The sequence below is a fragment of the Phalangium opilio genome, unplaced genomic scaffold (genome assembly GCF_054372755.1).
Source record: "Phalangium opilio isolate 3A_F unplaced genomic scaffold, DU_Popi_V2 ptg000209l_1, whole genome shotgun sequence".
NCBI classification, from domain to species: Eukaryota; Metazoa; Arthropoda; class Arachnida; order Opiliones; family Phalangiidae; genus Phalangium; species Phalangium opilio.
The window spans coordinates 4,343,100-4,358,413 of record NW_028324217.1 but is presented as its reverse complement, the minus strand read 5'-3'; the positions used below and the strand labels follow the sequence as shown (position 1 = coordinate 4,358,413).

General features: G+C 36.5%; 2 protein-coding genes across 7 annotated transcripts; one reads left to right on the top strand and one right to left on the bottom strand.

Annotated features, from left to right (window-relative positions):
• Positions 1 to 1,279: 1,279 nt before the first annotated feature.
• LOC149618537 (histone lysine demethylase PHF8-like) lies at positions 1,280 to 11,906 on the top strand. The gene is made up of 18 exons (XM_089853923.1): positions 1,280 to 1,435; positions 2,808 to 2,893; positions 2,988 to 3,046; positions 3,765 to 3,823; positions 3,894 to 4,196; positions 6,325 to 6,550; positions 6,609 to 6,859; positions 6,917 to 7,023; positions 7,094 to 7,188; positions 7,495 to 7,578; positions 7,706 to 7,855; positions 7,924 to 8,189; positions 8,272 to 8,702; positions 8,759 to 8,951; positions 9,598 to 9,992; positions 10,743 to 10,835; positions 10,918 to 11,030; positions 11,292 to 11,906. The coding sequence occupies exons 1-18, from the start codon at positions 1,338 to 1,340 to the stop codon at positions 11,565 to 11,567; spliced, it is 3,285 nt and encodes a 1,094-aa protein (XP_089710049.1). The 5' UTR covers positions 1,280 to 1,337; the 3' UTR covers positions 11,568 to 11,906.
• LOC149618536 (putative glutamate receptor) lies at positions 11,665 to 15,170 on the bottom strand. Of its 6 annotated transcripts, none has more exons than XM_089853929.1 (8): positions 14,909 to 15,160; positions 14,670 to 14,761; positions 14,510 to 14,600; positions 13,948 to 14,112; positions 13,723 to 13,867; positions 13,421 to 13,665; positions 13,026 to 13,312; positions 11,665 to 12,643 (listed from the first exon to the last, which is right to left on the bottom strand). In XM_089853929.1, the coding sequence occupies exons 1-8, from the start codon at positions 14,951 to 14,953 to the stop codon at positions 12,418 to 12,420; spliced, it is 1,296 nt and encodes a 431-aa protein (XP_089710055.1). In that variant the 5' UTR covers positions 14,954 to 15,160; the 3' UTR covers positions 11,665 to 12,417. The 6 variants fall into 6 exon arrangements, with proteins under 6 accessions (XP_089710055.1, XP_089710056.1, XP_089710059.1 ...); XM_089853930.1 differs by having other exon boundaries at positions 13,448 to 13,665; positions 14,909 to 15,153; XM_089853931.1 differs by lacking the exon at positions 11,665 to 12,643 and adding an exon at positions 12,653 to 12,958 and having other exon boundaries at positions 14,909 to 15,170.
• Positions 15,171 to 15,314: the final 144 nt, after the last annotated feature.

Below are 15,314 nucleotides of genomic sequence, written 5' to 3'. Positions count from 1 at the left end.
TTTCGGACTTTAAATTTGATTGTTTTCGATCAAACTGATTTGGTCTCTACCTAATTTTACTCTGTTTAATCGATTCCTGATATTTCCTGATTTTGTAGAATTTCCAATATTTTCATATATTCATATAATTTCCATAATCTCATTTCTCAAGTTTGACTTTTAACTGTCAATAGTTCAAAAGCTACTTTTCATAATTTTTAAAATTATTCGCCCTTGATTTAATCTAAACCATCTACTATAAACGGTTAACTAATAATAATTAAAGGCAAAAATTGCAATTAAAAACTGTGGGTAATAAAAATCAGAAAATCTACACTTTAATTTATCTACTTCTACGTTTGGATGATTTCGTGGAATCGTTCTTCCTCCTCGAGTAGTCGTTCACATCAGTGACAGCACGGAGCTTCTATATACAAGAAGCTCCGTCTTCACAGTTTGAACTGTTGAACCATCGTTTATTTTATTTTTATTTATTTGTTTGAGAGGGTTATAACGACCACCAAGTACAGAATCTTCTTATAGAATAAACCTACACTTGCTAACGTTAAAATATATTAAAAACTTCGATATCATTCAAAAAACGACTTATCTTTCCAGAAATTTTCATAACTATCAAAATTGCCTATCAAAGATTAGCTCATAATTTTTTTAAAATCAAATCAGAAAACAGATGTCGCCAAATAAAATCACTCAAAAAATCAATATATTTCTCAAGGAATAATGCCTATCATTTTTTATGATTTCTAAAAGATGGGGTTAGTAGCCAGATCACGTTGAGAATCGATATTTTTCTCTAGAAGATTTCAACGAATCAATGAATCATATCAACTTCGAGTGCACTTTCTAAGCTATCAAACTCAATCGATCATTATAATTCAAATTTTTCTCGAAAATAACTATCAAAATTGATACTTTGATTGGGGCAGATTTAGTTTTCTATCGTATCAAGTGGTAAAACTATCAAATGATATGATAGTGCCCATCTATGGAAATTAGCATGGGAAACAGTCTGGGAAATAAGGATACTTTTTAAACTAGTCCTTAGGACCAGTGACCCCCCTAGTCCCCGAAATAATTAACTGGTCTCCGGGAGTGGTCCCAGCCTTTGTTCTCCTATAGATTTGCAATTAATAAACTGGTCCCGAGGACCAGTAACCCCCACTTTTTGAATTAAAATACTAGTCCAAGCAATTAATAAACTGGTTTTGGACCAGAGGAAATGTGCTATTTCCCAGAGGGCCAGACTGATGGGAAATAGGCTATTGGTCAGACCCCCTCTAGATTAGAACCACAATGGAATAAAGTAGTCTTTGAAACGGTCTGAAAAGCAGTGCACAATGGCGTCGTTTCAGAAGTATTGTCTATGTGGTCAACCTCATGATGTTTGTAAATTTATGATTCAGTGTGATAATTGTAAAGAATGGTTTCACGGAAGGTAAGAATAACATGTATAAATTCATTATTTAATGATTTAAGTTGAATATAAACGCTGGTTTAATGAGAATCGGTACTCGTACGCGTGCAAGTATGACCAAGGCTTAGCACTGTAAAGTTGTTAAGTAGGGATTACGCCTAGGGAATAAACATGTCATTTTTTTTTTTAATTTGCGTACCACCACGAATTATGGTAGTTTTAAATGTGGCATATGTTAATAAATGATTACTTATGTAATATAGTAATAATTATTGTTGGTTTGGGAAAACGTTAAAGGATAGGGGTTAGCGTTTTTGTCATAGTACTCTAGGACTACATGTGTTTGTAAATCTTGTATTGTATACAATTGCTATGTTAGTAGTGTTGTTGCTCAGGGTTCGTACGGAACTTGGATAACCTGGAAAACCTGGATAAGTCAGGGATATGAAAATTAGGGGAAAAAGTCAGGGATATGAAGATTAGGGGAAAAAGTCAGGGATATGAAGATTAGGGGAAAAAGTCAGGGATATGAAAATTAGGGGAAAAAGTCAGGGATATGAAGATTAGGGGAAAAAGTCAGGGATATGAAGATTAGGGGAAAAAGTCAGGGATATGAAGATTAGGGGAAAAAGTCAGGGATATGAAGATTAGGGGAAAAAGTCAGGGATATGAAGATTAGGGGAAAAAGTCAGGGATATGAAAATTAGGGGAAAAAGTCAGGGATAAGTCAGGGATATGAAAATTAGGGGAAAAAGTCAGGGATAAGTCAGGGATTTAAAAGATTTTCCTAAAGAGTCAGGGATATGTCAGGGATTTCGTTTGGTATATCAAACCATGATTGCTTCGATCAATGCTAAATATGGGCCCAGGTGTAATTATGAAGTGTGCTCTGGTAAACACCTTAAAATTGTCAGGGATATTGCCAAAATTAGGTCAGGGATAACCTGGAAAAGTCAGGGATTTTCAATGTAAAAATTTCGCATGAACCCTGTAAAATGCTGCTTAGTCGTTCTATAGAGTGCTGTCAGTTGTGACGTCAGATCCAAGGTTAAACGTCACGAGTCTGCCTTTAGCAATGGGCGGCCATGACAGTTACCATTTTTTCTTTATGGGAAAACAGCATGGGTGACGTCACACCCGCGCTTCTGACAGCACTCTATAGGGAGCTAACAGTTCTGAGCCTGAAACGTCACACCCTTCTATCTCTTACTGGAGTTTCATCCCCCCTAACGGTTGGAAACCTTATTCTACGCGCAAAAATGCCAACCAGAGAGGGGGTTGCGTGACGTCAGACTATCTCTTCCCCCTAGCCAGCTGTTAGCTCCCTATAGGGAAGTAGCAGTATGTAGTTTTCATTCTTATGAACGTGGTTTATTCTCCTTACGTTTTGTAGTTGCATTTTCTTGAAGGAGTTTGAAGCTAGAGATATTGAAAAGTTTCACTGCCCCCGGTGTCAACCTCTTGTTGGGTCATCAATCAGTAAGATAATCCTTAAATTTCCTTGATATAGTTGACCAGAAAGCCCTATTTACTAGATTTAAATAAACCAAAACGAAACATATTCTTTATATAGTGAAGGAACGTAAAAACTGGCATCGTCATGATTATTGGGATGCTAATGCTGCTGATAAGGTAGTTTTTTCCAATGAGATAGAATATATATATAAACCTAGAGTCACAACGTGGGATCTCGAGATTGACGATTCGCGATACACTTTTTGTCGAGCATGAATCTTTATCAAATACGGGTGGCGCCACCTATTAATCACTTGAAGAACTTTTTTTATTACCGTCTGCTGTCAAAATAGTTTTTTAAACGTGTTAAATAAAATAAGCGAGTTAAATAATAAAAACTCTTAGTCCTTTTTAATCTAATAAATAGATGAAATAAAAATCATAACGATGTTTCCGATTGAAAATAAGCGAGTAAAAGTTGTAATTAGTTCCGCTAGAGGCTCACAGGTGGCGCTGCTGTCATGTTTTGATAAACTTGCTTGATAAAAAACAATGTGTATCGCGGTAAGCCGATTTGAATTAGCCTTATTCCTGATCAGCGCCACCTACCCATAGCGGCGACTTTGAGAACTACTGTAATCGGCAAGCCAATCAGAAGTCGCTAAAATCTGGTGACGTCACTGACGGGCACTCTCGGGGTCTTACCAAAAATGACGTCACCAGATTTTAGCGACATCTGGTTGGCTTGCCGCTTATAGTAGTTCTCAAAGTCGCCGCTATGGGTAGGTGGCGCTGATAAGGAATAAGGCTAATTGGAACTCTATCTATCTCATTGGTTTTTTCATAATTTAGCTTATTTAACTGTATTTTTAAACTTAATTAAACATTTCTATAGCCTGCGCAATCTGGTACAGCCGCTTTTGTTAGGGAATTGAAGCAAAAACCATTTCCTTCGTAAGAATTGAATTTAGTCGAAGTTGGATTCATATCCGGTGTTATAACAACCAACTCAATCTTTATTCAGTGCGGATGAAGAAGTCGTGGTTGTTAGAGGCCAGCAGTTAACTTTGCCTTACTTTGTTCAAAATGGGTTTGATAAGCCCATTCTCATTCCGTCTAAAGATGGTTTGGGACTGCTAATGCCTCCAGACACGTTTACCGTTAATGATATTATGGATTATGTCGGAGAAGATTGTCCCTTAGATGCCATTGATGTTGGACGCCAAGAAGATATCAAAATGCAAATGAAGGACTGGGTTACCTATTATAATAGCCCCGAAAGAGACAAGGTTTACAATGTCATCAGTTTGGAGTTCTCTGGAAAGAGGTGAGGATATATCTGTAGAACTTGCCAGGTATCTTTCAGGTTTTTGGGTTTGTATTAAGACCACGGTTTATAAGAGTATCGGTGTAAAGTTCAACTCTGGAGTCAGTTATATTTTTCTATAAATTCAGTGAAAGTTGGACAGATAGTGTTGCCACAAATTGGCGAATTTAAAGAAAGTCTGAATTTTGAGGGTAGGGTGCAAAATATTTTGTAATTGAATTTAGTAGAAAAAATGTCTATAGAAAATCACAGAAAATGTCTATAGAAAATCGCAGAAAATGTCTATAGAGAAAATCACGGAAAATGTCTATAGAGAAAATCACAGAAAATTTCTATAGAAAATCACGGAAAAATGTCTATAGAGAAAATCACAGAAAATTTCTATAGATAATCACGGAAAATTTCTATAGAAAATCACGGAAAATTTCTATAGAAAATCACGGAAAATTTCTATAGAAAATCACAGTAAATGTCTATAGAGAAAATCACAGAAAATTTCATAAAAAATCACAGAAAATTTCATATAAAATCACAGAAAATTTCTATAAAAAATCACAGAAAATTTCTATAAAAAATCACAGAAAATTTCTATAAAAAATCACAGAAAATTTCTATAAAAAATCACAGAAAATTTCTATAAAAGATCACAGAAAATTTCTATAAAAGATCACAGAAAATTTCTATAAAAATCACAGAAAATGTCTAAAGAAATCACAGAAAATTCCTATAGAAAATTACAGAAAATGTTTATAGAAAACCACGGAAAAAGTCTATAGAAAACCACGGAAAATGTCTATAGAAAACCACGGAAAATGTCTGTATAAAACCACAGAAAGTGTCTGTATAAAATGATTTTAATATCTGTATCAAATCACTGGAAATGTCTGTATCAAATCCCTGAAAATGTCTGTATCAAATCCCTGAAAATGTCTGTATCAAATCCCTGAAAATGTCTGTAGAAAATCCCTGAAAATGTCTGTATCAAATCCCTGAAAACGTCTGTCGAAAATCCCTGAAAATGTCTGTCGAAAATCCCTGAAAATGTCTGTCGAAAATCCCTGAAAATGTCTGTAGAAAATCCCTGAAAATGTCTGTAGAAAATCCCTGAAAATGTCTGTAGAAAATTCCTGAAAATTTCTGTAGAAAATTCCTGAAAATGTCTGTAGAAAATTCCTGAAAATGTCCGTAGAAAATTCCTGAAAATGTCCGTAGAAAATCACTGAAAATGTCCGTAGAAAATCACTGAAAATGTCCGTAGAAAATCCCTGAAAATGTCCGTAGAAAATCCCTGAAAATGTCTGTAGAAAATCCCTGAAAATGTCTGTAGAAAATCCCTGAAAATGTCTGTGGAAAATCCCTGAAAATGTCTGTAGAAAATCGCAGAAAAAGTTCGTAGAAAATCGCAGAAAAAGTTCATAGAAAATCGCAGAAAAAGTTCATAGAAAATCGCAGAAAAAGTTCGTAGAAAATCGCAGAAAAAGTTCATAGAAAATCGCAGAAAAAGTTCATAGAAAATCGCAGAAAAAGTTCATAGAAAATCGCAGAAAACGTTCATAGAAAATCGCAGAAAAAGTTCATAGAAAATCGCAGAAAAAGTTCATAGAAAATCGCAGAAAAAGTTCATAGAAAATCGCAGAAAAAGTTCATAGAAAATCGCAGAAAAAGTTCATAGAAAATCGCAGAAAAAGTTCATAGAAAATCGCAGAAAAAGTTCATAGAAAATCGCAGAAAAAGTTCATAGAAAATCGCAGAAAATTTCCATAGAAAATCGCAGAAAATTTCCATAGAAAATCGCAGAAAATTTCCATAGAAAATCGCAGAAAATTTCCATAGAAAATCGCAGAAAATTTCCATAGAAAATCGCAGAAAATTTCCATAGAAAATCGCAGAAAATTTCCATAGAAAATCGCAGAAAATTTCCATAGAAAATCGCAGAAAATTTCCATAGAAAATCGCAGAAAATTTCCATAGAAAATCACAGAAAAAGCCTGGGAATTATCCACTAAATAGTTCGGGGATCGTCTTCCAAATGTCCCGGGGGTCGTCTTCCAAATTTCCCTGGGATCGTCGCCCAAATAATCCGGGCATTATTAGTCAGGAATGATATTTATTGAAAGTATTTTTTCAGACTTTCAGAATTGGTTCGACCACCTAGTATAATACAAAAACTTAGCTGGGTTGAAAGTTTCTGGCCCGATCCAAATTCGGCAATGTCAAAGAAGCTCCTTGAAAACCAGGAAGATGTTCCAATTCGACCCCAAGTTATGAAATATTGTCTGATGGGAACGGAGGACAGCTACACTGACTTTCATATTGATTTTGGTGGGACGTCAGTTTGGTATCATGTTTTGCAGGTAGATTGCGTCACCACAACCATTCACCCGAAATGTTTACAATGGATAATGTGTTTAGGGAGAAAAAGTGTTTTACCTTATCCGTCCAACTCCTGAAAATCTGGAGAAATACGAAAATTGGATGATATCTTTGAACCATAGTGAAATATTCTTCGGAGATTTAGTCGACGTCTGTTATAAGCTTGTGATATCTCGGGGACAGACTTTATTCATACCCAGTGGTTGGATACACGCTGTTTTAACTCCAGTTGACTCTCTAGTCTTTGGAGGCAATTTCTTGTGCTCTATGAACATTCCTTTACAGCTCAAGTATGAAACGTTTTTGGGTTCATTGAGTTAGACATAATGTTTGTATTCAAATTGAAGAGTTCATGACATGGAAGGGCGAATCAAAACTCCTCATAAGTACAAGTTCCCGTCTTTCGAAGATGTACATTGGTACGCTTCACCCAATATAGCTCAACACCTAAGAGGTATTATCGTGGTTAGAAGCTTAACTCTAAAATATTGTGATACATTGTTTTGTGGTTCTTAAAATTGCAGATTTTAACGAAGGTAATCGTAGAGCACCTGCGTATTTGCTACAAGGCGCCAAAACTATTATTAATTTGCTTAAGTCATGGCTTAGTGATAAAGAGGTGCGTTTTGTCGCTTTTTTTCACTCTCTCTCTCTCCTCTCTCTCCTCTCTCTCTCTCCTCTCTCTCTCTCCTCTCTCTCTCTCTCCTCTCTCTCCTCTCTCTCTCTCCTCTCTCTCTCCTCTCTCTCTCTCTCTCTCTCCTCTCTCTCTCTCTCTCCTCTCTCTCTCTCCTCTCTCTCTCTCCTCTCTCTCTCTCTCCTCTCCTCTCTCTCCTCTCTCTCTCCCCTCTCTCTCCTCTCTCTCTCTCTCCTCTCTCTCTCTGTTGTTGTAATTGGTGTCTTAATGAACCATTTATCTTCTCAACAGGAAAAACGGAAATTTCCTCCACCTCCAGGTCTCAACCCTCAGAAAATTTTGAAAGATCTTGGACGTGAAGTCAGAATGGCAGAGGTGAACTTTAGTTTTTAGTAGTTAATACGTCGCCAAGGCTTAAGTTAGGCCTTTGCTTGATCGTCATTGCTGCTGAGACAGTAATGTCTACATCTAAGCAATAAAACTATCCTTTTTTGAAATGCAGCGCCAACTAACCGTAAAAGGTCGCGCTGACCGAGAAAAAAGGATTAAAGATCTCATTTCATCACCTCTTAAAACCAGAAAGTCTTTGACAAGACGATCAGTTCAACCACTTACAACAAAAACATCCAATATAGAAACAGAAGAGATTAACGTAAGTCGTAGCTGTGATGAATTCTCCCAAGTTAAGCCATACAAAGACTGCTGCCCTTTCCAAATTAGGTTTTAAATGAGCAAAATGTATTGGACAACACAAATGTCCGCTTGGAAGAACCTACTATAGCCAAACCTAACAATGCAGTCGCGTCTGCGGATGATAAAAGTCCTCCTGTTAGTAAGAGTGGCGCCGTTCCTTTAAGTCCTTCTAAATCCCCTGGCACAATGGGTCGGACATTTGCTACAACTAACGCAGCCAGAAGAAAAGCCGCAGCCGCTAATAGAAGCAATGCTTTAAAAATGAAACTGAATGCGGAAGGAAAAGTACCAATGTGAGTTTTATCGGTTGTCGATGCTTAGCTTAAAAGCTGTTAAATAAGTTAACCCTTTTCTAAACGTTTCCTAACATATCAGGCAAGATACATCTCAAGGTGATAGAATTCCAAATGCATCATCGAGGAATGTTTCCCTTAAAGACTCGGTGTATGATTTTGTTGACTCTGATGAAGATACACTCGTAGTTGATGAAAAACCTAAAGGGAAGAAAAAAGGTGGTGGTGGTGTAGGAGGAGTAGGAGGTGTCAGCTCCGCTAACGTTCAACCCGTTTCCTGTGATAATCCAAATAATACTTTAATCGGACCTGGAATGAATGGAAATTTTAAGCAAAGAATGATTGCTAGAAATGAAATAAGCAACAAAACTAGTCCTTCTATCGCGACTACACCAGATGGTCTTCCTATAGCTAGAAAAAGCGCTCCTGGACCATTACAAAGTCCCGTCAAACAACCTGGTGTTCCACCTTCAGAGCATACTGCTCATGGAACACTTAGACTCAAGCTCTCAAGTAAGTTCTGAAGGGTTAGTGGAAGCTTAACTTACTGACGCTAAGTACTTCATTAGATGATAGCTTCCATCAGCTGCAACCCTTACGCGAAGTCAATGCTGAAGGTTTTGCCGGTGAACAGGGAAGCAGCTATCCAACAGCAGCGTCTCTGGCTGCCAAGAATGGTGGTACTCTTGACACGTTACTTCTGGCGTGTGATTATGCAGGAGATCCAGAGAGCTCGCATATCTCCTTAGAAGATGATCTCAGGTAAGATGCTTTTAGTTGGGGGTATATTGAATGAATGACGCACTATTGTATCAATGAATTTGGTGTTGCTTTAGTTGTCGGCTTTTCTTTCGCGTAGGTTGTCTGTCATTTGTTGTTAGCTATAGTTGTAAAGTGACATGTAAGATGCTTTTAGTTAGAGGTATATTGAATAGATCTTGAAAGTTGACAAAGTTAACGTGTTATGAACATTTTGTGGAAACATTGTCGGGCCTATTACTAAACACACAAAGAAATAGAACTAGCTAGCTGCGAGTGATAATAGTTTTTATATTTATGCTAATTTTGTGCGCAATTGTGCACTGCGTATGAAGGAATGCATACCCATCCAGTGTATGCCAGGCCTTACAAAGTGAACATTGTGTTGTTGTGAAACATTGTCGGGCTTATTGCTAAACGCACAAAGAAGTACAACTATAGCTGCGAGTGATAATAGTTTTTCTATTGTTGCTAATTTTGTGCGCATTTGTGCATTTGCATATGATGGAATGCATACCCATCCAGTGTATGCCAGGCCTTACCATACAAAATTAACATATTATAAACATATTGCAAAATGTTTCTGGCACAAGTGAATCGCCAATTGAATCTTGATAGTTATGCCAACTAACACTTTCATGGTATACAGTAATAGTGGTAGAGCCTCTCCGTCGACGAGAGAAGCAATCCAAGGGATGTTATCTATGAGCAAAAGTGCCTTTACCTTTGGAGCCCAGAATGTCAGAGAAACTGATTCTTCATCATCCGCGTTTGTCGAGGAAAGCTCTTCCAACAACAATAGTCTCTCTTCGTTAATGGACAGTCGCTTGATGGGTCTATCTCTATTGGCATCCAAGTGTAACAATAACTCTCCCCCTTCGTCGCCAAACTTCCACGCAAGGTCTCACACTATCGGCATGAGAGGAATGACCCAGGTCAACTCTCGGATGGGAACTAGGTCCATTATCGGAAAAAGAAAGTTTCCCAATGAGGAAGATGACTTTGAAGCCAGTTTGAAGAATTGTCATCAGGATAAAGATTACAGTAAGTTTCTGTCTTATATCGGCGCATGCTATTCTACATCATTATAGTATTTTGGAAACTTTATGTAGATACCGATAGTATTTTGGAACTTTATGTAGATACCGATAGTATTTTGGAACTTTATGTAGATACCGATAGTATTTTGGAACTTTATGTAGATACCGATAGTATTTTGGAACTTTATGTAGATACCCATAGTATTTTAGGTTTTTATGTAGATACCCATAGTATTTTAGGTTTTTATGTAGATACCCATAGTATTTTAGGTTTTTATGTAGATACCGATAGTATTTTAGATCTTTATGCAGATACCCATAGCATTTTAGATCTTTATGCAGATACCCATAGCATTTTAGATCTTTATGCAGATACCCATAGCATTTTAGGTCTTTATGCAGATACCCATAGCATTTTAGGTCTTTATGCAGATACCCATAGCATTTTTGGTCTTTATGTAGATACCCATAGCATTTTAGGTCTTTATGTAAATACCCATAGCATTTTAGATCTTTATGTAGATACCCATAGCATTTTAGGTCTTTATGTAGATACCCATAGCATTTTAGATCTTTATGCATACACCCATAGCATTTTAGATCGTTATTACTATACACACTAATAGTATATCATGATGGTTTAATAGCCGTCATATGATATTAAGGCGGGTTCTGCAGGTGTTAATGTATAATACACAATGTGTTATTAACGGAAAGTTTTAATTGTGAGCTCTTTATATTACACTATCTTTAGTATACTTTGACCTTGATACAACTGAAGAGGATCAAAATATTTTTAAGAAAAGAGGAGGAAAGGCTTCGCACGATGAGTCTTGGAGTCCTAGAGGTGCGTCTTGCAATTTGACGCCCATTTCCTTGCGATTCTTTTGTTCAAAATCGGCAATTTCCTTTTGAATTTTTGATTTCAGCGAGGGTCAATATAAGTTGCCCTAAACCCGAAAGACCTACTAGAGAAGGTGCACGAAAAGAGGCGATAGAATCTGGCCTAGCAGCAGCTGCTGCAAAACTTGCAGATCTACCTGTAAGTGAAGGTTAACTTTTCGAAAACATGCAAATTGCACGATGAATTTTCGATGATAAAGTGTATTATGATTAAGTTGGGGTTTTCATGATATGTTCGACATAGATTTTAATTTCCTCAACAAGTTTAGTTGGGTTTTAAATGAGGATTATCTAAACGAAAGTCCGCTTCAACAGTTATCATATATATGACTGCAAAAATTTGCACTTAGTAATTTTCGCCCAACACCTTAACGTATGTTGTTGACTTTACATTCCATAGCCACCAAAGCGACCGTATCATCGCAAGAAAGCATCTCACCCGCCTACTCCGAAGAAAGAAGTGGTACCCCTAGTAGAGGCTGAGTTTGATACCCCGTCTACATCTTCCGCCGCCCCCCTTGTAATTAACACGGCCGCTAGTGTAAAAAGAACGCCATCTAGCGGCGGTGACACTTCCCCTCCCCAATCGCAAGGAGGCAAGAAACCTCGCAAGGGATTCGCTACTGCCAAACAAAGACTCGGAAAGATTTTAAAAATACACAAAATGCTACATTGACACAAAAACTTAAAATGTAGGCAAATTTATTAATTGATTCCATTTGTAATATTACTCAAAGGTTTTTAATGTGTTTTTTTTTTTATTTTCGACCCCCCCCCCTGATTTAATTTAGGCAATATAAGTTTTCCCACCTCGTTTATTATTTCTTAAATTCCTATTTTTTACATTTAGTTAAATATTGTAAATATGTTGATATTTTTATCAGAGTAACGTATCGTTTTATATATATCGAATAGTGGTATGTATTTTCCCTTTAATCTCATTATAGGACATGATTTAAAATATTTTATTCATAAAAATAATATGGAAATAAAATTTGATTTACATCTGGTGCAATATTTAACTCTTTATCAATAAGAGTGTGTGTTCATTCATTTCATTTTTTTCGTGCTATTGTTAAGGCAGTGTCTAACAGCTTTGCTTATTTAACATCAATAATGCGCGCGTTACCATAGAAGTGAAATAGCACTGTTCTATAAATCTGAACCGAAATATTCTCTCGTTCGATGGCGTGTTTTGCAGCTTTCTAGATTGTCCGCTAGACGGCTACGAAGTGTTATCATTTTCTATGAATTTTCGAGTTTTACTTGAAATTGAAGTAGAATTATTTCGGGATCATGACATTTCGTGATTTTCTCTTTCATGTTTTCGTGCTCCTGCAACATTAGCTTAGCACTGTTCTATAGATCTGAACCGAAATGTTCTCTCGCTCGATGGCGTGTTTTGCAGCTTACTAGATTGTCCGCTAGACGGCTACGAAGTGTTATAATTTTCTATGAATTCTCTAGTTTTACTTGAAATTGAAGTAGAATTATTTCGGGATCATGACATTTCGTGATTTTATCTTTCATGTTTTCGTGCTCCTGCAACATGGGCTTATTAATTCAGCCATGAAAACGATAACTGAGAAAGCTAGAAAAGTGCCCCATAACAAAAATATAGCAATCATGTCGTTTAGTCCCAAGTTTCTTTCTTCTTGATCGGCATCGTCCTTGTCAATACAACGCTCGTAATCCTTGTACATCTCATTCATCCATTTCCACATAAGACCTGTCTCGTAGTAAATGTACAGCCTGTAAGTAAATGAACATTGTTACTTGCGTGTGATTACTACTTCGACTATTTTACAACGTTTCAATTTATCGTAAAAATTGCAGTTTTTACGCCAATCTGCGGAACTTTATGAGATTGCATTACTGGGGGTTTATGGTTCTGTGTCTTTTATAATGAAGAACATGGGTGATTTTATGATTTTTCTGACGAAGTGATTTTATGATTTTTCTGACGAAGCGATTTGATGATTTTTTGTAGTAGCGATTTTATATCTTTCAAGAAGCGATTTGATCGTAGCTTGAGCACTTTAGGAGATTTTGTGCGTATCTGAAGCCCTTCATGAAATTTTGTGCGTAGCTCAAGCACTCCTTGAATTATACATTACTGATCAGGTCCACTTACCTTTTATTGATTTCATCTTTGACTGATCTTGGTAAACGTTTGCTCATGGCCCAGAAAATCGGTACTGAAATAACTGATTCTTTCGCCAAATGTACGCTGCCACCTTTACCACCTTGACACATAATCCCTAAGTAATACTTTAGCGTTGAATCCTCCGTTAATATCACCGTTTTTCCTTTGACGACTTCCTTGTAGTTCCCCGCAGTGTACATATCTTTCACAAGTACGAAACCATTGGTTTTTATAACCTGTTTGCCAACTGTCTTCATAGCGTCCAATGGCGATCTCTTTGTAAATAAGTTCACAATTATCCAGTTACATCATAGGTTTATAAGATATGTTCCATAAGTATGAGTGACAAACTTATGGAACATATCTTTTGAACTTATGGTTACATTTATCGCAACGAAGGACTTAATTACCCTTAGCAAATCTTCGAACGCGGAACCTTTCCAAACCAAAATCCGTTGACTGCTTTGTTTAGCTAGATCAGCGAGACTGTCAATTTTTTCCGCTTCCTTGCGAACTGTAAGACTGCTTTTCAATTGTCCGGAAAAGGCGTTCATCAGTGTTAGAACAGAAATGCACCAAGTGATTAGCATGAAACGTGGAATTCCGCTTCTCGGGTCTCTCGGTGATGCTAAAATAAAACTCATTTTGCTATTTTAATTTTTTGCGTAAACATTTCTAAATTCACCTTCAGAGAAAAATGCCGCTAAGTAATCCCACAAATACCCGACCCATGTAGATATTGTACTGATTCTGTTTTTAATAAACAGTTTATCAGCCAGAGTTGCAGTGGTCACCATAGATATAACAGAAAGAAAAATTGCTAGCCAGACCTTTTTAAAAATGTAAACAGAAATTAAGCTGCGAAAAAAAAATTTATACATATATATTTCGAGAGCTACGAAAAACTTGCTTCTTTGTCAAATGCCGTCAGATATGCAAACATATCATCATTGGATTCTTGAGCTTTTCCACCTGACAGTATCATCAGAGCTCCGGTATAAATCGGTGTTGAAAAATCCACAACTTCCATTCGAGTTGAACTAGCGGCTGTTGGAATCACAATTAAGTCCAAATCCTAATCAAAATACGTACTGGGTTTGGTTTTCATTGTAAAAATATTGCAATACAGCTAGGGTGCTTCTGATAAGTCTACGATAAATTAAGGGGGATAAATTTTGAGTCAAAAATGTAATTACCAGGGCTTTTGTCGTCCGGGCCACTGTTTTCGAGTTATTGTTGGAGTATTCTACGGATGACCCCTTAAATTTAAATAGGAAACTGAAAGACAATGATTGCTAATTAAAGTTAAGGAGTCATCCCTAAAATACTCAAATCATAACTCGAAAACAGTGGTTCTGGACGGCAAAATGGAGATAGAAGTTACATTTTCGACTCAAAATCGATTTCTCAAAGAACATCCGTATTAATTTATGGCAGACATATCAGAAACACCCTTTATAATTCACTAGTACATCGTTTTGTAGCATTCCGAACAATCCAGTCCAATTTCCATCTGGTTGTTTACTACCCCATCCCAATGTTTTAGATGTGACCAGTTTGTACCTATGTTTTAGAAATTTGTTTGTTTACTGTGGTCTACTTTTCCGCGTATTTCCAGTATCTAGAGCTTACGTAAAATTCATTGATCTAGCTACGTCGTTGATCATATTTGCTATAGCACCGAATGGAACTCCATTTTTGTCAAACTCTAGCCATGGAAGATACTACAAAAAATTTAAATTAAATTTTTATTTCTCTTTATATCAATTTGTCTTTCTAAGAATCGCGTATTATCCAAAGGAATTCAAATGATTTGATAAAACAATTTAGTGAATATAGTATTTAGTGTAAAGTACTTTAAATATATTTACCTGAAGAATTCCTAAACGATATGTGCTCTTCCGAACTTCTTCCATTTCAAACACTAGCGAAGAACTGATTCGTGTATGAAGGAACTACTCTGAAAAATTTTATGAACGAAAATATTTGCTGACCAAATTATACGAATTAAAAAGGTGGCTGCAATAAAATTTGGTTTAGCGTCCTGCAAATGCGTAAATAATTTATGTTTATAAAACTAAAGAATATAAAATTCGCGTCCGAGTAGAACTTTTAACAACTTCTAATTTCTAAATGGTATTCTTGGTTTTTGTTCAGTATTTCCAAGAGTGGATTAAGCCAAGCAGTATAATTTTTGCCTATTTCCAACCAGTATCCGTTTAAAAAAAATCGGTAATCTATAGGTATTAGAACTATATTTCAAGTTAGACTAGCGGC